General features: G+C 37.0%; 1 protein-coding gene across 1 annotated transcript; it reads right to left on the bottom strand.

Moving 5' to 3' along the window:
* Positions 1-4,365: 4,365 nt before the first annotated feature.
* On the bottom strand, positions 4,366-22,038 carry LOC11414460 (serine/threonine-protein kinase SMG1). Its single transcript, XM_003606815.4, has 15 exons — positions 21,747-22,038; positions 16,617-21,558; positions 16,335-16,523; positions 13,990-14,104; positions 12,760-13,810; positions 11,895-12,342; positions 11,088-11,141; positions 8,115-10,968; positions 7,908-8,021; positions 7,639-7,769; positions 7,008-7,100; positions 6,606-6,875; positions 5,769-6,426; positions 5,411-5,486; positions 4,366-5,331 (listed from the first exon to the last, which is right to left on the bottom strand). Exons 1-15 carry the CDS (start codon positions 21,956-21,958, stop codon positions 5,232-5,234), a joined length of 11,307 nt encoding a protein of 3,768 aa, XP_003606863.2. The 5' UTR covers positions 21,959-22,038; the 3' UTR covers positions 4,366-5,231.
* Between the last annotated feature and the right edge of the window lie 860 nt (positions 22,039-22,898).

The following is a 22,898-nucleotide window of genomic DNA, read 5'->3' as shown; positions in this document are numbered from 1 at the left end:
GCTCCATGTTTGGCTTTTGAAAGCAAAGGCTTGCTCTTGTTGGGAAGAACTTTTTCTCTGAGCTTTGTTAGCTCCCCAACCCATCCCTCTACAATGGCAGCCATTAATTTTCTTAATTCTTTGTCTGGATTTGTGTTTTGTTTTCAATATATTAGGAACTTATTATGAGAATAGGGTTATTTATAATATAAGGTTTTGTTGAGGCAACTAAACTAGGGGCAATGCATTGGGACCTTTGGCGCACTTTGGGATGCGGTGGCACACAGTACAACAAGGAACGTGACTTACTGTAGGTTGGTTTGGATATACTAAAAAGTTTAGAATATTCTGGGGCCATTTCTTTTGTTGTTTTTGCCCTTTTTTCTGTTGGTGATGTAAATGGTTTTGTCTCATAGTAATTATTGTAGGACATAATTTGGTGATAAGGATAAGATGGAATTGTGATGGAATACACTAGAATTGAATAATATGATGAGAAATGACATGTTGCTATTTTTATCCAAAAAAATATATTTTTTTAATATTTTTTGAACGACTATCTCTCTTATTTATATTATGCTTTTTCTTCTAAATATTGTTTTTGTCGAATATAAAAAGAAAATAAATGTTGTTTTTTTAATATGATATAAAGTATAAAAAAGGTAATCACTTTTTTTTTTTATTTTTTTATTTTTTTTATTTTTATGTTTGGTGTTCACATATAGTGATGGATCTTGAGTTATTTTTTAGGGGTGTCAAAAGTTTATGGAACGTATATTAAGCTGTTTCAAAAAATTATCAGAAATATTAACTAGTCTGGTGGTTTACTTTTGCTTGTTTAAAAAAAAAGTGGGTTACTTTTGCTTGAATCCGGTGCAGGAATGCGGGTTCAATTCCCGCATACTCACTACCCACTGTGGCAGAGGAAAACTTGTGTAACTTTTATGCCATATATGGTATATATAGAAAAAGTGGGGATGTCATGGCTCGCATGGAACTAAGAGAAGATCCAAACTGGGGTATGTCATGACTTCCATAAGTTTAAGAGAAGATCTGCCACTGCTTACTTAAATTTTTTGGATTGAGCTAATGTTCAATCTTAGATAACAATAAATCAGCTACTAATTATATTGAAAGGTTCAGGAAAAATGGATGGAAAATGTTTGTAAATTTTGTGAGGCTAAATATGCATCAATGGTAAATAATGACATACACCTCAACTAAAAGGTAAGTTGGTTGGAAAAGACTATCATGGTTTGAATGAACGACCCTCCCGAAGATAATACATAGAGTAGTTTATAAAATACACAAAAGAGGTATACTAGCCTACGAAAAGGTTCACACCTTGTTTCCATATAGACATGGAAGAATCCAATGATGATATGTCAGTCGGTCAAACGACATACAATTTAACGACTTAGGTCTTGAAATGGGAAAGTTATATGTTTTCGGCTTTGAGATCAGCTAAAAGGAAGGACACCACTACATTAGAATACTGAACTAAGTACATCTTTGACATAACCAAATATTTGATTATATGCTGAAAGATAAGTAGATTTGGCTACTTGATGATCATAAAATTCCTCTATAATTGAGAAAACTAAAGGCAAAATAAATGGCACAATTCCTACAACCACGCAATAACTAACTGTATTAACTTTTGAATATACCAATCGTTTCTCAAACATGGAGATAACCATGGTTTCTTTCTCTAAACCCACATGCTTTAGAACAAATGGAAAGTGGAAGAAAGTGATGAAGCAAGTTCAGCAGCCCAAACCTAGATCAATTGAGTCCTTCCAAGGAGTCGAGCTACACGTAAGACATCGATATTTGACAGGCTAGTCACCTCAAAGATCCCAATCTTTAGTGACTTCAAAGCTGGGAAACCCCATAAGGTGGGACGGATCTCCCAACAAAGAAGTTGGGGCCTCTGATGAGCCGTTGATAATTGGCCCAACAATAGTAGAATTCTTAAGGAAAAAACTACTAATATACTAGGGCTAGATGTTCATGAACCAAAACCATTAGGCAAAGATGTCATTCATTTGCCAACTTCTCCATAGATAGCCGTGAACAGAAGGTTGCATCAACTGACTTTCTAAAGTGGGATAATGAAAAGTTAGATGACTACCTAGAATACAAGGAGGATTTCATACTAGATATTATGTTCAATGGTGATACCGACAACATCATTGACAAAAGTTGACACAATATGATAATCCTTTTTGAATCATGGGACAATATAATCAGCAGTCAAAGAAACTAGAAGATGATGTGTTAAGGTCATCTTATCCTAAACATGAACAAGACACTTACGATCTGTTTGAGAGTTTCCAGGGGAAGTAAGGAGAGAGGTTTGAAAAAAAAAAAAAGAAGGATGGAGTGGAAATAATGAGAAATTTTAGGTAGGAAGGAAGGACTTTAGGGATTTATTTTTATTCATGATACAAAATTTTGTTGATTTAAAAGAATTATACGAAAGAAGGATTTTGGAAGGATTGAGTAAATTCTCCAAATCTATTTTTTTTTTTTTTAGGATCCAAATCTAATCTATGTTGTTACAATACACTAATGGTTAAAAATATATCAAAATATTTATTCTCTTATCATCCTATAATAAATCATTTCTCAAAAATTTAAATATGTCACTATTTTTCCCCTACTCTCATCATCCCAAAAACTCTTCTCTCTTCGATCTTCACTTCACCTCCAAATGTAACCCAGTAGTTCTAGTCCATTTAACTAATAATGTCATGTGTCTTTATTTTCCAAGTATACTATTCCAAGCTAATGGTTAAATAATATTCTCTAGATTCTTAGCGCATCTAAATAATGAAACAACAATATTATTAAGAATTAAAGTAAAATAATATATAAGGATGACTTTTTTTAAGGAGAATGCTAAATAGTCTTTAAAGCATATATAAGTATTCATTTCATTCCATATTAGATGATATGTTTGACAATATGCACTTTGATCCGACATATTTTGATCATATTTTTCTATTAATATTCAAAGATAAATAATAATTATATAAGATGTTGGATTCGTCTAGGTCAATATTTTCAAAATGTTAAATTTTCATAATTTTATTAAATAGATAATTAAAGATGTTAAAGATAAAAGATATGTATAGGTATGTGTGTCAGAGTCAATTAGGCTAAAAAGAGTACAAATACATTAACAACCCAACACAGACCACTTGAATACAAATGGTACCGAAGTTCGTCCGTCAGAGATTAAGAGTACAATGAATTACAAAGGCTGTATAAGGATGAACTTATGTTGAGTGAAGTTGGTCGAGATAGCAGAGTGAATTTGACACTTTTCCTTTTCTTTTTCTCTCAGTTTGGACATCTCGTTTGTCCATATATCAACAAGTCCAGACATCACTACAAAAAGACCAAAAGCACTAAAATGATCGGTAAGCTCAAAATTAGTACTAGTATAGTAGAGTGGATGTTTAATTTGCTTTGGATTTTGTTTGAGATATATATAAGGATAAGGAAGTCAGTCGGTTAAGAAATAAATAACTTCATGCTCGAGCTGAAATGAAATACTGGAAAGTTATTTTTTATATAAACAACTACAGAAGCTTTTGTGCTAAGATAATAAAACTTTTGTATGCAAAACCGCTAGCGATACCGTTGTATTAGATTAGTATTATTATTGACCAACTATGCTATAGTAGTATAAACTATAAACTATGAAGTAAAATACTAGCAAATAGCAATCCCGTGCTACGGTACTATCAAGTGTATAAATAAACAACTTGCACCACCCACATAAAAGTTGAGTTGTATTATTGCACCGTAGAAATAGCCACTGTTTTTACCTTTGCAATGTATCTATCTGTTGGCTTGGCTCAAATCTCAATCAGATTCAGTTACAACGTACGAGGTTTGCATTAACAACGGCCGAGAGAAGATCCCCGTATTATGTCTCATATATTGCCACGTGCTCCCATCCCTCCCTAGTGGCGCATCTGCTGTATGCAAGGATAACTATGATGAACCCATATATCCTTATCTTTAGGATATTATTTCTTATTTAATTAAAAACATGAAAATTTCATGCACATCAAGAAATTTTAGTCCTAGAGTTAAGTAGATAAGAAACTACAGAAACCAAAATTTTAAGGATGCATGATTTATAGGTTGATAGAAGTTTTGCATTTGATACAAGTTACTCACTTGTTAAAGCATGTTTCGAAAAATATATTTAAAAAGATTATTTAAATTAAAATAATAATAAAATGGAGAAATTTTTTAAAACTATAATCATCTATTTCTATAAAAAGAAGAAAAAAAAAAAACTAAGGTCATCTTTGTAGTGATATTATGATATGAACCTAAAATCTTGGGTTCTCAATTGCCAAGAGATGCAACATTAGAATTTTTTTATTTCTTATATTATAGGTGTGGGCAAATGTCATACAAGTTCCTTCCTTCTATAGAGGAAGAGTTGTACAAAGAGCACTAAAATGGTAAAAGTACATGAAATTTACAATAATGTCAAACAGTTCAAATATCAATCACCAACCCAATCTTGGGCAGGATTGACATTGCATAATAAAGGAAAGTGCGGTTGATTATTTGACCTATATCTTATATATATGAATATTACATGGATATGTGCAACTGATGCTGGACTTCAGTTTTGCAAACATGTAATGCTCCAGCCAAAACAATAACTGGATAATCCACAGCCCGATTGTTAGTATACAGCGTCTTTTCTTTTAGCCTTCAAGAGCCGAGGGGAGCCAAATAATACTTTTCCATCAATATGGCAATGCAAGTAACAGGTGTTCAAAGCTGCAGCGCACTGTTTACATCAGGAGAAGGCACCAAATTTTTATAATATTCCACGAGCCCAGCTGCGAGCCTTGAACTTCTCTGCAGCATATCATGGGATAGAAGATGCAATCCCGCATGCAAGGTGTGAAATAATAACTCTGCCAGGACAAATGCTGAAATCAAAAGGATGGCGGAATCTAAACAGAACTCAGTTCAGTAGCGGCCATGCATAGATTACTAATTGGGATCATTGGTAGATTTCACAATATGGCCAGACTAAAGGGACCTCCAAAAACATCGGAGTGGGGGCTTCCTTGTCACAAGGAAATAATCACACCAAAGGTCCTACTCCACACCTTGATCAACTGAACATGCCTGAGGCCAGTTCTTACATGATATTGAGAATGGGACTTCTATTTAAGATGTTCAAGTATGAGAAACCTCCTGAAACCTCAAATCCATGGTGTCCAACCTTCGTACATGTTACAAAGATTATCTGCACTAGTAGCTTGCTTTAGTAGATAATCTACTTGCTCTGCAATACTAATTTCTCTGAAATTCAAAGAAGGTTCGGTATCAGTGATAAAGTTCAGCAGAAGATTGAGTGCCAAAAAGAGCTATATACCCATACCTGCGTTCAGAAATATCCCGACCATCAATTTTCATCTCAACCCGCCTCAATACTGACAAGGCATAAGCATTTTTGCCTACAGATAAGTGCAAACAGAAAAGGTTTTATGAAGTCACAAAGATTTTATGAAGTCAAAGGACGTAAATTAAATACTACGAGGGTGAATGTAAAAGATTGTTAGCGGTTCCTATCTCGCACATTGTTCCAGCCACGATTGAAACTCAAGTTCTCCCAAATGATTCATCCTTAACTGGAGCTCATTAACCAATTGAGCCCAATCACTTGGTTACTAATGTGAGATTTAAATCAAATGAAAAGAGACAAGAAATAAGTAGTTGAAAAAAGACTTTATACATACCCCTTCCTACTCGAGTACTGGTATAGAAGTCAACATCGGGAGTTTCTCGGTGATCTGTGCCATTCTTAGCTTTATTTGTAGAAAGAAAATCATCTTCACCATCAAACTTGTCTAAGTTCTCATTTGATGGGTTCTGGGAGACAGCAGAGCTGGCAACAGATTTCTCACTGGGAAAAGGCATAGCACTGGGATGTTCGGTGGCCTCATTAGTTAACTTTAGAGATTCAGCACTGTTGAGATCAGCTTCCAGAGGAAACGATTCTGACACCTCAAAAGGTGAGATTTCTTCTACATCAGTTTGAGACAAAGAAGAGGTATGTAAATGACTGATAGGGTTTCTGCTACTAGACACCTGTGAAAGCATATCTGTATTTTCTGCCGAATCATTCAAGCTATCAGGAAGACTAACTTCAGCAGATGTACTGTCAGATTCTGAGCTGCTACAGAAGCTGCTATCTGGTGGTGATATCCATCCTTTTTCTTCCAAAGAAAGTCGAGAAAAGCCAATAATATCGTCTGTCTTGTCATCATCAGACCTAGAGAGACTCTCCCCTTCTTTACTATCAAACTCAACAGCATCACCACCACCAGCATCTGATGTAGACAAAACAATATCCTGTGATTTTACTTCCTGACTTTCTCCTATTCCTTCAAGAGCCTGAAAACAAATAGCACGAATTTATATTTGTTCTTTCAAAATATGAGCCAAAAAAAAAAATATCTACAAAACTTTTTTGCATGGATTTCATATAAATGTGTGCACACACACACAGACACACACATATATGTATAAAAGAGAAACAAGTAACCAAAAATATCGTGAAACTTTCATATTACTTTGTGCAGATTCCCAGCATGGAGATTAGCTGTTCTTGCCAGCCTAGTTAATAGTGAATAAAGCCCCTTCACAGCTGATGTCAGAGATGGCACGAATGGCTTAAAGGTCTGACAAGATTCCCTGATCCTTAAACTGTATGATTGATATATAGCTTGTCCATGGATGTGTGATATTTCCTTCTTGGTCTCACTTTCCCTAGCTATAGCATCAGCCATAGCAGCTGCATCCTTAGACAACACCGATTCAAGTGGAAGAAGGATGGCATTCACCTATCGAAAACATAAAACCACCAAAATACAATTTTACTTTAGGGTGAAGCTTGATATCAGGAAATATAGAATAGAAAGTTACACCCGAAACCTGACAGTCATATTATAAATCTACAAAGGGATAAGAAAAACCTCTGAAAGATTTTCCATGAGAGAAAGGTGGATTGAAGCTGCCTCCTTCCCCAGATTGTAAACGTCGTGTACATCTTCAGTTATTGCTAGAACCTACAATAACAAAGCAACTTTAGGTAACAAACAATCAATGGAATGAAGACCTAAGGAGATTAAAGGAACACAGCACCTAATTTATTTATACACTTTTTACGGAGTGTTGCAAACTGCAGACAGTAATAATCCTTTAATGAATTGGACATCAATCATACTGTTTAAGCTATGGTGACAGGAGATTGGGTAATCAGGGTAAATTTTCTTATTTGTATACCAAATCCGTTTAATGAATTGGGATTATTTGGTGGGGGGGCTCATAATTTACTATTACATGGTTAACAGGTAAGTGTCACATAACTAGAAGATTTTGAGACAAGTTCATCAAATTACATTAATATTAAAAATTCAAATGCTATATTAGATTGATTGATCAAATTGGTCTTGTTAATATTAAAATTTAGAACAATATAATGATATAAACAATAAATGTATTAGACATCAATAGATATCAAATTCTGTAAACCAAGAAGAAAATTAGTTCAGAATTACAATCCTTAGTAATACAAGGTAACATCAAATACTGTAGAAACTGCACCTCTTCAAGCATAGAACCACATTCAGAAGTTAAAGCAGTATGCATCCTTGAAACCTGAGCAAAAGCAGACAGTGCAACACTAGCCTCATACGCACAATCCCTCATTGAAAGAACTGTGCTTTGTAACTCACCTATATAAAAGTAAAGAACATATTAAATTAAAATATGCAGAAACAATGCTGCTACACCCAAAAATCAAATAAAACATGCATATGCATGTTTGAACATCAATGTCCAATTGACCAGCAACCAGGATCAATGAGATCTACCGGAAGCTGACTTCGCTTTCAGAGAGGCAATGCAGAGTTCATTGGTAGCAGTATATAATCCATTGGAGGCAGCTTCAACAGTGCATTGTGCAAGCTTCCACTCTTGTTCAGTACCTATTTCGAGAACAGGAAAGCAAAGTTCAATTTCATGCAGAAGTTTAATTGGAGCGAAGTGATGTCAACTATAGAGGAATATTGCAAACTCACGTGTATAAGAATGGAAAGTAACATCCAATCTTGTTAGTGAGTTCAAGTACAATTGCTGCCATGTATTTCTATCAACACCACTCCTAAAGGGATATGATTGCCCTGGTATAAGAAAATACCCATCTCTTGATGCTTCAAACTCTAATACTGACATGCATAACTTCACAATGTCTGATGCTTTTTCTCTAGATTCCCATAAAATCTCCCTCCGTTTCTTAATATGTTCATGGAACTCGGGAGGAATTCCTGAATTTTTAGTTGAGGAATTCCCAGAACTACTTGAATTTGGACCCCCACAAGCCCAACCCATTGCTCTCTCAAGCTGTCCTTCGGCTATAAGAGAAGGTTGTTCGCAAGACTGAAGGCTATCTGTTGACGACGTGATTTTTGAAATGGCAGATTGTATATTTTCCAATAACTTAGATCTGCTGAGATTTAAAATGATTGGATACAAGCTGTCACCAGTATCAAGATACTTCTCATATGTGATTCTTCTGTTATATGATGGGTTCAAAATATCATCATGCATCCATTCCATCTGAACTACCTCAAGGGTAGTTTTCCGAAGAGCTTCTTTCAACTCACTCACTTGTCTTTTCATTAGAGAAGCTGCTGACTTTGCTGCTCTAGCTGTTTCATGTGCATTACAATACTCCTCAAGCATATGTAAAACCTTCTTTGCAGCCCCATCCTTTTTCACCTGATCTAAAGCGAGTTCTTTTGATGAATCTGTTAATTGTTTCAAGTGCTCCATTTCTCTATCCAAACAGGCCAACAAACTAGGGGCAACTCTTTCTTTCAAATACTGACTAATGTGTTTCTGAAGTTGAATTTCAAGCTTTTTCTTCATAAAATTGAGGGACTGGTCAAAGCCTAAATTTTGCTCAACCGACGAAGCTACATCATGTATGCATGCATCAACAAAAGAATCTATAACACCTACTTTCCAAATAAAGAATGAATGGTCATCTAATAAACCTCCAACTTTCCAGACATACTCAGAAATGGAATTCCCAGAATTTATAAAATCTGCAAGCGTGTGAAATTTACTTGAGGGAGTCGCAACAGAACCATCAGCCGGAGACAACATAATATCACTGGATTCTAGTTCTAAGAAAGGTTTAACAAGTGCAGCCAATAGTGCTTTACTTCTCAAAATATGTAGCTCGCTTTTTTCTTCCACGCCAACTAGAGATTGAAATTGACATTTCACCGAAACTAGTGAATTTTTAATATCAGCTTCTCTCTTAAGAAGTGAAGAGGTCCTTACATCCCTCTGACTCCAAGTTTGATGAAGTTCATCTAGTTGTGCTCTACAAGCTTCCTCTTGGGATGCAAGTTCCTCTGCCTCTTCCCATGAAAGATGATCCCTGCCCTTAACTGCAGCTTGTTCAAGAGCCAACTGCTGCTCAGTAATAAGACCAACCTTAACAAAATAATTCTGCTCAAGTTCAAACAGTGATGCTCTCTCCATTTCAACCTCCACAACCTGTTCCAATGCAGTTTCTATAGATCCTCGAACTTGTGAGATCAACCCAAATGCATCCATAACTTCAGATTTTAATGAAACTGCGGATCGTATCACATCTGGCAGAACAACTTCAGTCATTTGACTAATCAATCCCTTACAGGAAGTCAGAATGGTTTTGAAAATGGAAACCCAATTACTTTCAGATGAAAACTTTGAATTATCTTTGTTTTGATCAATAGAAGAGATATCCTTTCCAATGAATTGCCTTAGATCATTGACAAATTCTGTCAGGAGATTACATTTTTCTACTTGTTCTTCAAACCAAGCAAAAATAGTTCCATAATCATTCCGCAACATATTGTATTGATTTCTTCCTCCTGACAAATCACTATATATATTGAGTACTCTATGCTTAATCTCATTATAAAATGAACTTACAGCAATATTTAGAATTGTTAGTACTTTCTCCCTCTCCTCTTCTAGCTCACCTAAAAGTCTAGTACTGTTTGTCCCATCATATCTAGATTGAACGGAAGACATTCCACCTTCCCTTCTCAAAAGATCCATGGATTGCATGAATTTCATGAAAGCTGACAAAAGATGATCCTTAGTTATCGATTCTGACTCTAAGCCTATAGAACTTTCTATTTCAGTACACTCATTTTCCAACTTTTCTATTTCTAGAGCATACTTGTCCACTCTAAGACAAAGATCATCATAACTGCGTTTGATGGAATCAGTGCTATCTACATGAAATTTTGCAAAAAGTTCAGAAGCCTGCCTTCTGGCAAGAGAGAGAATATCAGATGACAGGGCATTGACAGATAATTCAAGAACTTGAGCCCAGCAATGTACCGCACTAGTTGAAAGGTAATTTAATGGTAGAATTCTTTGCAGAGCCAAGGAGTACGCTTGCAGACAAGTTATGGCAGAAGTTAGTCCATCATCCAACTCAGCTATGAATTGAGAAACTTCCCTATCTATATCATGGCATTGTACCTGTGTTGGCTCAGGAACAACAGTTAGTGGAACACCTGCTAAAGTAACTGCAGATGTAAGAGATAAGGCAACTTCTATGTCACTCAGCTTAAAATAAGAACTTATTTCTGGTATTAAGCTGCATCGTAAAGCATCAAGAATCCTTCCATGTTGCTCAGCCCAAGTCATTGCCTCCTGAGCTTTCTCAGCAACCATAGCCTTTGCTTGTGCAAATTCCCGAGCCTGAATTTCAAACGAAACCCGAATTTTCTCTGAATTCCGGGTTGCTTCACCAACAATCGACTTAGCAGATGTCTCATGTAATGTAAGACTAGACCTCTCTTGGTCAGCTTGATGGTATATAGAAGAGGCAATCTCGTATTGATTTAGAGCATCGGCAAACCTCTGGTACATAGTTCTTAAAGTCAATTCAAATAAAGAAATAATTTATCTGAGAAATATGAATAACCAAAGCCGTGATCTAAATGTAGCCAAAAAATTCATGGTATTTATTTCATCATTACCTCAAGTACAGATTCGACAGCCGGCAGGCTAGTCAGTAATTGATCATGGTGCTCCTACTCAGATTTTGGAAAGAAAAAAAAAACTATTAATAATGTTTTAGAAACCATGAAAGTATTACAAAATATATAAACACCTAGATAAGTTGAATTACAACAATTTTCATACCCAGGATTTGCTAATTGAAGGTACAAACGAAGAATTCAAATACGAAAATACATGCATATTTATTTTAAACACATGCAAGTTATAAAACTATATCATGTAATATGTGGATGCACACATTTGTCTTAGCACTCAAAAGTATATCTTAACGATGTGCTTGCTTCACTTCCACCGTTCTTCTTAGAATTTGTGGGTGGGTCCAACACAACCCCACAAAACTAGTTTGTAAGGTGAGAGGTGCCACTCTTCATAAACTCTAGCCAGGCCTTATCTTTAATCTATGTGGGACTTCCCCTCACGCCCAGCACTATTGGGCTTGGTGCGTGTATATAAATAATGGATGACCCAAATCAATAGGCTCTGATACCATATTAAGTTTTTATATAGGGCCTAACTCATTCTTACAAAACCAGCTTTGTAGGGTTGTGTTAGGCCCAATATAAAAACTTAATAGTTCTATAGCCTTAGTCTTACAGGCATAGCTTCATGCTACCACATGGTCACACCACAGAAAACCTGACTTTCCAAACACACTATAAATCAAAGTTTGTAATACCACTCATCTAATTATGTCAGGCCACATCAAACATACTTCCTTATGTAGAATGCATATACATATATATAGCTTTTAGTTCAGTATGTACCTGTAGGGAAACGCGAATTTCCTGCACTCGAGATGCAAATAGACTTAAGCTAACAGCCAACTCCATGCCCTTCCTTTCTTCACCACCAATTGCAGCTTCGTCGTGAAAATCACCCCGTGTCCACTCCACAAGTGGATCCCAAACAAACACTTCTAGTAACATCAAAAGTGTGTCTTTGTTCTTTTTTAGAATGCCAATAACTGCCTCACAGTTTGCTCTGAAGGTACCCTCTATTCCAGTAAGTCCTAAAGCTGCTTCAATCATATGTGTAAGACGGAAAGGAACGATTTCTGGAATTTTTAGTCTTTGTCCCTTATCAAAACACACATTGTAATCAATATGTACAATATCCCCACCACAAAAATCTATAAGAATGTTGTCTAAATGTCGGTCACCCAGTCCCAGAACATGACCAACCATACTCATTGCAGCAAGGCTTCCAGAATACCTACAGATTGAAGAAAACAAGACAATCATGATAAATTTACAACAACATAGGGTTTGGAAACACTTTCAAATAGAATAGTTACAAACAGAATTTTGTATTTGCCACAAAATGATAACAAGAAGATAAAGACAAATTTGGTTAATCATACGAGGAGAGGACATAAAGGAACTAATGTCAAGAATAAGTTAGTATGTAATGAAAGAATCGCAAGCCTCCAAAGTGTAGGATGAACTAAACTTACTCTGTTTAAAGGCAGTTCCAATCCCATAATATAAAGGGGAAAGCCAAAATATATAAATAAATCCCCAAAAACCAAATCCACATTTAGACAATGAATTTTAACCATTGATTTTTAATCATAAATGGCAACCACAAAATACACCAGTAAAGTAAGGGCTTAAAGTTCCATTAATACACCTTTTCATTTTTGAGTTGAAGGCTTTATATCCTTCGCTAGCACACCATAGCTCTTGGTGAAGAAGATGTCTAGGCACCTCCTTCATGAGGTCCAGAAGAACTTTATATTTGACTTCATGCGGCCAATCCCTTCGTGAAATCACTCTCTTAATGCCTTTCTCTTTAAGTGCAGGTATGATCTTCCCATAAAACATATCACTGGGACGAGGAACAGGTGGAGGAGCTGAGGATTTTGTATTTGCAGTGCCCAATGCCACGCACTGTGCATGCTGGGCACGGGTTTGCCAAGATTTAAATACACTGTAAATACTGACTACATTATCCACCCATTGGATTAGCCCAGCCCGGCCACTGATTGGAGTCACAGAGTAATATCGAATGCCAAGAGATTTGCTGCGTGTGGAAGAAGAAGAAATCAACAGACCATTTATAGCCTGAAGGAGTTGCATAATTCTGGCATCAAGGCGCAAATCTTCTCGTCCTTTAAGGAGATATGTATACTTTTGACCATCCGAACCAAGAATACCAAGTTTCTTAGGCTTAGTCTTTGTTGATAAGATAGTGACTTGTTGGAGGAAAGAAGCAATGGTAACAACCCCTTGAAGATCAGTTGCTTTGCCGGAATCAGGTACTTTCATTTGTTTCTCAAGACCTGGCATCGGAACATCTGAAGTTGATAACAGAGCCAAGCGTGGTGCAACTTCTTGTAAGGAAATTGAAGATTTCCTCTGGTAAGAAGCCAAGGATGCAGCAATACTATCAAAAGGTCGCCATACATCCCCGAGAGCTGAAGAAGATGATGGAGGAGTCTTGAAGGATATAATAGCTGATTTCAGTGGGTTTTTATACTCTTCTTGGAACCAAGCTTCATGAGGAGTCTCAGGTTTTCGAGAAGTTGAAGCCAAACGACGTTCCAAAGCCACAACTATTGGAGCCATCATTGCAGAATAACGAGCAGAATTAATCTTTCTCTTTTCATTGTGACTAAGTGTGGCATTTTCTGCAATTCTTGCAGCCTCCTCTTTAAGTACATTTATTCTCCTCATCACATCTGCAACAAAATATAGTTAGCCCCATTTCTGTTCACCAACAGGAAAATCCAAATTGTACAATAAAAAGAAAAGATGAAATTCATTCATCAAACATTAAAAAGAGTCAATAATTCTTCAATCTAGATCAATAAAAAGGTATTCCAAGAGCAATGAAATATTGGAAAATAAGGAAAAAAACCTGTGTGAAGATCCTGAAGAGTACTGAGCCATAATTCCTCCCAGAGAACAGTAACATTTCCTAGCTCATTTATCATCAGTTCAACATCCTGAACCAATCTAGGGTAAAGCTCCCTCTGCATGAAACAAAAACTGATCATCCTACATGCTACTTTGGCCAAGCAAGCTAAGATAAAGTCAGTATAAAATCAATGACTTCAATTGACGTATCATTCAAACTAATGTGTGTTGTGATAAAGAAGCCTGGTCAAACAAACGAGTACCCATTGAAATGCTCAATCAGCTGAAAAACATACTGATATCCACTTGCTTATCCGAAATCCCATTTCAGACTAAGTAGTGTGTAGTGCATAATTTGATAAGTATGCCGAGTCACTTATGATGACATTCAGTGTAACCCACTAACACTTCAAATTCATTTGAGGACCCAATACTCGCAGACCTAAGACTCACAGAACCTCTTTACTAAACCAACAAAATTATTTCAAGTTCAATGGGACCTAAGACTCACAGAAAGATCAAGAGATAAATTTGACATTTGGTGTAGCAGTTCCATTTCCGAGTTAAAACTATCACCATCCAACTCTTCTAAAAACTGACGTTGTTACGTAAAGCCATAACTGGTTTTATATCTTTACAAACCATTTCATGCAAGAGCCTTTTGGGCTTGAAGCATGAACAGTGCAAGATTTCATTATCCCTTTATATGAAACTCATTCCTAATTAAGAATGTTGAGAAGGAGACCAGAAAGCAAGTGAGAATTCGTATATCTAATTACACACAGCAGAATATTAAATCTAGTTATAAATACAAGGATTTAAAATTTCCATAACTGTTGTAACAGGATATTTATCCTATTTACAATAATTCTAACACTCCCCTCAAGCTAAAGCATATACTCCCTCCAGCCTTATCTATAAGCAAAAAAAAAAATGGTGTTTATTGCTAGTAATTAAATAAGGTCATTTTAGCAATTGTAACACAACTTTTACATAAAATCAATACAAAAATTGACTTCTTAATAAGTGTGCAAATGGATAGATTTGCATAAAAAGAAGGCCAGAGGGAGTAAATCATATGGACCAAGCTTGTTACATATGTAATCAATCTGAGGATCTCTCAAAGAAATAGGGGAAGACATTTGCCAATCGGTCCTTTGAATTTACAAAGCTAGTCGTAATGTCTCCCAATAAGATCTTCTTGCTAATGACATGGCAATCCATTTTAATGTGTTTGTTTGGTACTCTCATGGAATACTAAATTTGAGGTGATTTGCAATCTCACCTCCGATTTCTAGCCCATGATCTTCCTCTCCTTTATGTGCCCCTTTTCTGTCGACCTCTTGTGGGCACACTATCAGCTTTTTCACTCTTGTTACTACTATCTTTCTCTTGCTCATAGTTGGTATTCAATCGCGGTTTTTGATTTCTCTCTTTTTCTCCTCTCATTATTGTAGAAAGACAAACAAAATATTAAAATTACAAATCCTTATTCACGAGAGCAAACATAGAAAACTTGGAGGCAAGAGACTCAATAAGTGTACTCATGCGACGGGAGACAGGAACATGAGGGGGTGGTGTATCTTAGGTAAGGAAACAGACATACACGTGACTCTTTAAGTGAATCGTCACGGAACGTTGGATTAAACAAAATGATAAGATTTGGGGGTCAAACATAAATTTGACACTTGGTGTCATTTGATCTGATCTCATATATATTTAGGATAGACTCTGATATCATCTAAAAATTTGGGCTAAGTCTAACGCAACCCTACAAAACTAACTTGTAATGTGAGGGATATCCAATATTTATAAACACTTTTTCAGACCATTTCACATCCAATATAAGACTTTTAAAACACTGCCTCATGTATCTGGAGTGTGACCCAGATGGCCGAACGAATCTTGAATAGGCTCCCATATCATCTTAAAATTTGAGTTTGGGTCTAACTCAATCACACAAAATTGGCTTGTAACTTGCAAGGTAAAGGATGTCCACTTATAAACTCTTTTTCAGGTGATTTCACATCCAATATGGGACTCTAAACACCAACTATCATGGAAAATAAAGGTGTTAGGTAAATCCTCGTGATTGGTTTTACTTTTTCTACCAAAACCAAATGATTTCTTATCCAAAAACCTACTAAATTATATATCAGACATCAATACTACTAAATCATTTCTCACGCTGAAAAGATTGGCTAAAAAAACACTGCCCAGAGGGCCAGGTCATGCTAGTTGAATTGTTGCATGGTGAGAACTTCCATATGATGTGAAAGAAAACAATTGTTGTCAAAAAAAATATATATACAAGCTGCAAAATGAAAACATAATTTTTCACATTACCAGACAACCCAGCACATGATGAAGCTCCTCTGAAGGCTTCTCTTCATAAGCATGGACATCAACTAGAGTTGGGTAAACTATAGAACAAGGAGAGTTCTTGGCCAGCATGATCAGCAAACCCTCCAACTGCTTCCGAACCACTTTTTCGGGATGAGAACTCAAACGTGCAAACAGTTGAGGTGTAACTTCCTAAAAAAACAATTCATGAAACACTTCAGCAAAACTAGCATCCCTTTAAAACTGATAGAAGTAAAAGTAAAAGTTCAAGATCTAGCACGCGACCTGCCATGGCAACAAAGGAACAACCAAAAGGGAAGATTCAAGATTATCTTTCAATTCCACACCATAATTGAGAAGTATATGCAATATATACAAAGTAGCCCTCAGAGTGTAGCTGCCAGTTTTTTGCTTGAAAGTATCATTTTCAGACCCAAGCATTTGACTATGGCCAAGATGGGAAGAAGAATAAGAAAGATATTGTATGTAACCATGAGCAGCATGTCCAAACAGGGACACTCTTCTCCTCCTCAAAGACCACCAAATATCAACAAAATCATCCAATATAGATACTATGTCAGATTCTTCCGGCCCAAGGTTTGCATTTAACAAACAGATCCTTAATTGAGAAGATATGATGGCTGAAAGGCGTTCTCCACCGGAGTTTTCTGCACCCGGTGCCCCTGCAGCGGTTTCAATAATATTCACTACATGCGTTACCAATTTCTGCAGAGGATTTTCAGTACTTGAGTGCTCTGCAGAATCATACCCAGAGCTTTCCTCTTCCTGTTCATCTATGAAACCTTCCATATCAATATTGTCCTGAAGAAGACACAAAAGCAATGACTTGATTCGTTTAACTTCATCCTTGGTCAGTCTGAATCTCTCAGGCAAAATTTCTGGAACAAGTATGGGAGAAAATAAGCAAGAATCCAGGGTAGTTTCACTCTGAACAGGGAGTGAGCCTCCGGCTTGCTTAAAGCACCAAGAAGCATAAGAAATCCATGACTTGCCCATGGTGGGGCAAATACGAGAAGACAATTTTGTTGTTGTACCAACAATTTCCTCGATAATAGAACCTAAATTCTGTTTACAGTTTATATTTTCATTATTGACGTCTTTGCCAATTGAAGTTGATTCAGTCACATCAAAATCTGCTAACATCTTCCGAACAGTACTCTCTGGATTCCAATCTGAAAAATCACGCCGTAGCCAACCAGCGAGTTTCAAGCAAGCTCTGGCCTTCAGAATTCTCTCTTCCACGTCAAATATTCTAGATGTTGAAGAACTCATAAAAGGGCGTAAAAACGACCAAAGGCTTGTGAAAGCATCTTCAAATTTGTTTTCAGCATACTGCAGTAAAATGCTCTCGTACTGCAAATTTAAGACAAGAAGATTGCGATGTTTCTCCTCTGGGCAAGCAGATATGTTATCTTTGATATAGTTGTTCAAACGATTTGCCAGCAATAGATTTCTTTGTTTACGAGCTAAACTGTGCAAATTCATGCAGAATTTTAGAGTAACCGGAGAAGTTGGGGAAATGGTTTGATAAACCCGAAGAACTTTCAGCCATGGATTACAATCTTGGCGGATTTTACTTATAGAGAATGGAAATGGCTGAAGAGAATTTATTGATGACTGAAGTTGTTTGGCCTTCTCATCAGTTGATTTAAGCTTGAGATCCTCTTCTACAAGGAAAATGCAGTGCAACTGTATAGCAAGAGGTGTTGCTTCGGCTAACCCATCAAGGGGCAAAACAGAAAGTGGTTCCTCCAACATTGACCTTGCTTTCTGCAAGTCATGAAGCACCTTATCACTCTTTCCCTCCTTCTGGAAGAGCAACGATTGGAGAAGCATCTGCTCGCTCCTCTGCAAGGCTAATTTTGGATCAAGGGTAAGCTCACTATTACTTTTAGGTGTCAAATCAAGGGATGACCATGCAGCCTGATAATCACCCTCATCAAAACGTGCCAATGCATGGATTGCATTAACTTCATTGCCTGCCATTGTCAGGGCACCAGTATAATTTCTACCAGTGTACTTGGCACGAAGCAATTGCAATTCTAGCAGCCAGGATTCAAGAGATTCCCAATCAGATACAGCAGCATAACTCTCAATTACACGTGCTATAACAAACTGTATACCATCAGAGCCCAGAGAACTGAGTGACTCTTCCGTCTGCAGTAAGTGAGTAAAGTGAGCTGCAGCATTTTCATACTCGCCTCTTGCCTGATATACAAGCCCACTTATCCATGAAAGGGGTCCAACAGTTCCAAACTCATTGAAGGACTGGTTTTCGTCCCCGAGTAAGGAGGAAAATGTAGCTGAAACCCATTTTTGTAGGCCAATCAAAGAATCTGGTTCAGCACTCTTGCAAAGAGCTAGTGAAATGTGTCTTAAAACTTTTAAGACGTCTCCTTTATTTCTTCCTCTGATATTGTGGAGGTTATCAGTTACCTGAGCCCTTGGCTTTTCTTTCAAAGCTGATACAGAAAGATTCTTGAGGTCTTGCAAACGAAGTGTGCAGTATTGAATAACAGCATCGTTGCAATGTAGAGCCAATCCAGCATTCATCATTGGTTCACATATACGAGAAAACCAATCCTCGCAAACTTTTTTGTTGGCCCGAAAGAATACAGAACTCTGACGGGTAGCAGATGGTAAAATGACAGAACCCTCATATGCATTGTATACATTTTTCTTCAGAGCCTCAACAAAATCAAGCAGTAACCTCATTGGTAACAAATGAGCACCAGAAGACCCTATCATGCTTAAGTTCCCATCAATTTGCTCATTATCAAGTTGCAAAAGGTGTGCAATGTCCAACAGCATGCGCTCTAGAGCAGCAAATGTTTGGGTAGGCCCACCAAGATTTGTCCTAAGACGTGTAGAAATACAGTACCGAGCTGCTTCCTGTACAGCCCACCAGGCACCAGCTATATTATTGACCGAACATGCTCTTTCAAGCATGCCTTCATCCACTTGTATATCCAACCACGGACAATTAGCACCAAAATTTCCTGTTTCTTCAGGCTGATTTGAAATAGCATCCTTTGAACTCTGGCAACTATGAACGAGGCGCTGGATCCAAGAAGAAAGAGGTGCCTTCCATCTTTGTGAAATGTAACTTAAGATTGACACCAGGTGTTGTGATTGAAGTTGGAGTGGCAGCTGCTTCAGGGCGAATAATTGTGTCCAGTGCATCTTTGTAGTGTTGCCAAACCCGAGATCAACAGGTCTAAATCTCCCGTAATCATAGAGACCACATGTATATATGGTCGTTGGCAAAATATGGGAAAGTAGTCTCACATATGCATCCTGTATCTCTGTTGATGGATCCCCAAGTTTCTCCAGTATCACTTCAGCTAAGGGATATAAGCATACAGGATGCAAAAGCCTTGCTTGTATAAACATCTCCAAGGTTATTGCAACATTTGATCTTACTTCCGGTTCCCTCTCAAATGTACCACCTAAAAGTGAGAAAACCAAGTTCATGATTACACCAGCATTTCCACATGATTCATAAGAGAAGCCTTTTGTGCTTGCGATCTTATTAACAGCTATAACATTCTCGCACAACTTTTGTCCCCAATCTAGAGCTGCTATTTTGATAGCCAGAGGAGAAGAAACATGAAGGGCTTTTACAAGGAATTTGCTGTATTTTTCCAAATTCTCAGTAATCACGGCAGAAAACCCATCACAGAATTTATCGTCATCATCCTCCTTTTTAGCTTGAAACTCAACAGAATCTTCATCACGGTTATGTTCTCTTAGGGAACACTTAATTAAGAACTCAACTGAATTTAGCCTCTCCAATGTCTTGACTGCAGCGAACTGCAACTCCATGAACGCCTGAATGGGCAACTCAAAAGGGTCCATCTTTTCCGTGATAAAGGACAGCAACTTTTCCAACCTCGTAAGATACAATGTAGCTCTTTCTGTTTGGCCAATCAAACTGCTATCCCCTGACATGGAAACACATGCTAATAGAACTTTCAAATCAAATTTGATCACCGCAAACAGTTCAAGTTTCGAAAATGTTTTAGAATCTATATCGAAATTGAACTGATCGGAATCATCGGTATCCTTTCCTATCACGCTCTTCAACAGCTCAAGTTCTTCAATCAATAAGGCGACCGCTTCATCAACAACTTCTGCATTCCCATGCTGAAGCAAGAAAACATAGGTAGCTGCAGAACTTCCTGTCACCAAATGATTTGGATGCAATCGCAGCTGAGAAACCGGTGCATCAAACTTCAATAACTTCCGCACAGACGACGGGAGAAGGCCATGTTTTTGCAAGGACAATAACTGGAGATTAGTTTTCAGAACACCATGAACTTGAACAGAGCTAATCTTCCCAAACCCAGTCTGATATTCCAAGCTCTGAAACAATATATCAAGTGCAAGAGAATAAAAACTCGAAAACCGTTCCTGCAATATTTCAGCTAATAAAGTCAAACATTTCCAAGAATCTTCAATCCATTCAGACCATCCGAATTTCTGCCCAATCAAAGGCAAACACCTAAGCAATCTCGGAAGCAACCCGTTAAGAGGTTCAATTATCTGCTCAAGCATATTCATTTCCAGCAAACCCGAAGCAGTAGACTGCAAAATCGTTGAAAAACATGAAAGCAAAGCTAAAAGCCTCCGAAACTGCTGCGGTGTCCCTGAAATTCCTTCATGAAGTAAAGCCTCCATATCCCCCAAAAACTTAGTAAGCAACCTCAAAGACATTGTCAACCCACCAACCCAATGCTTCTGAAACTGCAAAAAACTATCCATAATAACCCTCCTATCCGATTTCGCAAGATCCGGCATCAAAGCCCAACCAAGTAAAAGATCAACAATATCATGAAAATGTGGCTGAAAACACCTAATAAACTTCAACGAAATCAATGTTATCACCCCCAAAATCGCATGAAGTAACGCTAACGAAGTTCTGTCATCTTCTAAAAGCGCCTGGCACGCTTTGAGAATAGGTAAAGCATACCGTTCATTACCACCGACGTTAAGAAACTCGCGCAAACCTTGTAGCGCGAGTTCCTTTGTAGCATCAGTGGAAGTAACATTGCTGAGTAACGGTAATGCCCAACCGATGAAACGGTCAACCAAAGTGTTGAGTATGACATGATTCTGACGGCCGTTAGAGTTGACAGGAATTGAACAGATTACACCGCACAGTGCTCCGTGTGCTGTAACCGCCGCTTGACGCACCTCAAACGATCTGCAACAGAATTTCACAACAAAAATAAAATAAAATAAAAAAATAAAAATAAATAACAATAATAATAAACTACACGGACACCTGTGTAGAGGTGTCTGTGTCCGGTGTAAACTTGTGTCTGTGTTAGTGCTTGACATGACAGATAATGAATTGAATAAAGAAGGAGGAGAGGAGGGAATTAGGGTTACTTGTCGGAGAGGAGTTGAGAGAGATTTTGGGAGAGGAAAGAGGCGGAGTGAGAGATGAGTAGGGAGTTGTGAGGGTGGAGGATGGCGCGATGGAGGGAGTTGAGAGCGGCGAGGCGAGAGGAGGGGTCATCGGAGGAGTCTTTGTTGAGGTTGGGGAGAGCGGCGGAGAGAAGTGAAGCTAGTTGCTGTTGTTGTTGTTGAAGGCCTTGCATCTCTCATTTCATTTATGTTCCTTGGTGAAGTTCAGTTCTTTCATTCAACTCTGTAATGTAAACCCAAATACACCTTTCTGTTTAACTTGTTGCTCTTTTGGCTTCTTTTTTTCTACAAAATATTATTATTAATTCCTTTTTAGGAAGCTGAACAAAATGTCTTCTTTCTAATCTTTATGGTTTAAAAATTATTTATTTAAGAAAATAAATAAAAACTTTTTTTGAAAACAAAATGATGTTTTTGTTGATCAATTCATGTGAGAAACAAGATAGATCGAGTAAAGAGTGGACAAAGCACCATCGGTTTTCTTGGTTATTAATTTTCCGTATTTAATATATAAATAAAAGTCTATGTTTCTACAATAATCTATTTTAACTTTCATTTTATTTTATTCTAATATTTGTTATTTCATAAACTTCTGTAAAGTTAAACAAGTATGAAGATGCATAAATTGAAACTCATGTATGATATTCCGCTTTCAAGAAGACGATTAAAGTTTTTTTAACTCTAACCGACATAATGGATGAGTTGAAGACACAACTTAACAAATATTTTGCCTATCTTGGTGAAAATCATACTACATCTTATGTATTTGTACAAGTACCATGTGTAGATATGGGGGCGGATAAAGATGAAGACGTGTGAAAAACAGTTTATTATCATCTGGTTATTCATGATGATAGTGACGTAGAATATATGTTTAGGTCTGTGGTTGAAAATAATAGGTTATATCTATGTGTTCGTTCCAACTGCAGCTGCTTAGATTACCAGTAGAGATTTGATGTCATTTTATGAGCTTTTTAACTTTATTCATGTATTGTTGTGTAATGTGTTGTCTAATGCTTCACTTTGGTTGAATTTTAAACATTTGTGTAGTGTTAAGTTTTTTTTTCACAAAAATAAACAATATTCATTCATTCAAATTGACAAAATACATTG

The sequence above is a fragment of the Medicago truncatula genome, chromosome 4 (genome assembly GCF_003473485.1).
Source record: "Medicago truncatula cultivar Jemalong A17 chromosome 4, MtrunA17r5.0-ANR, whole genome shotgun sequence".
NCBI lineage: Eukaryota > Viridiplantae > Streptophyta > Magnoliopsida > Fabales > Fabaceae > Medicago > Medicago truncatula.
Note: the sequence above shows the minus strand (reverse complement) of the source record. Positions and strands in the feature narration are given on the sequence as shown.

What these genes read in the sequence shown, in the direction of transcription:
- LOC11414460 (XM_003606815.4), bottom strand. Translation starts at nt 21,958, where the DNA reads ATGCAAGGCCTTCAACAACAACAACAGCAACTAGCTTCACTTCTCTCC. An exon ending in TCATGGAAAATCTTTCAGAG is followed by an intron (nt 6,876 to 7,007) that starts GTTTTTCTTATC and finishes TGTTTTCGATAG; the next exon opens with GTGAATGCCATCCTTCTTCC. An exon ending in CGGGATATTTCTGAACGCAG is followed by an intron (nt 5,332 to 5,410) that starts GTATGGGTATAT and finishes TTTGAATTTCAG; the next exon opens with AGAAATTAGTATTGCAGAGC.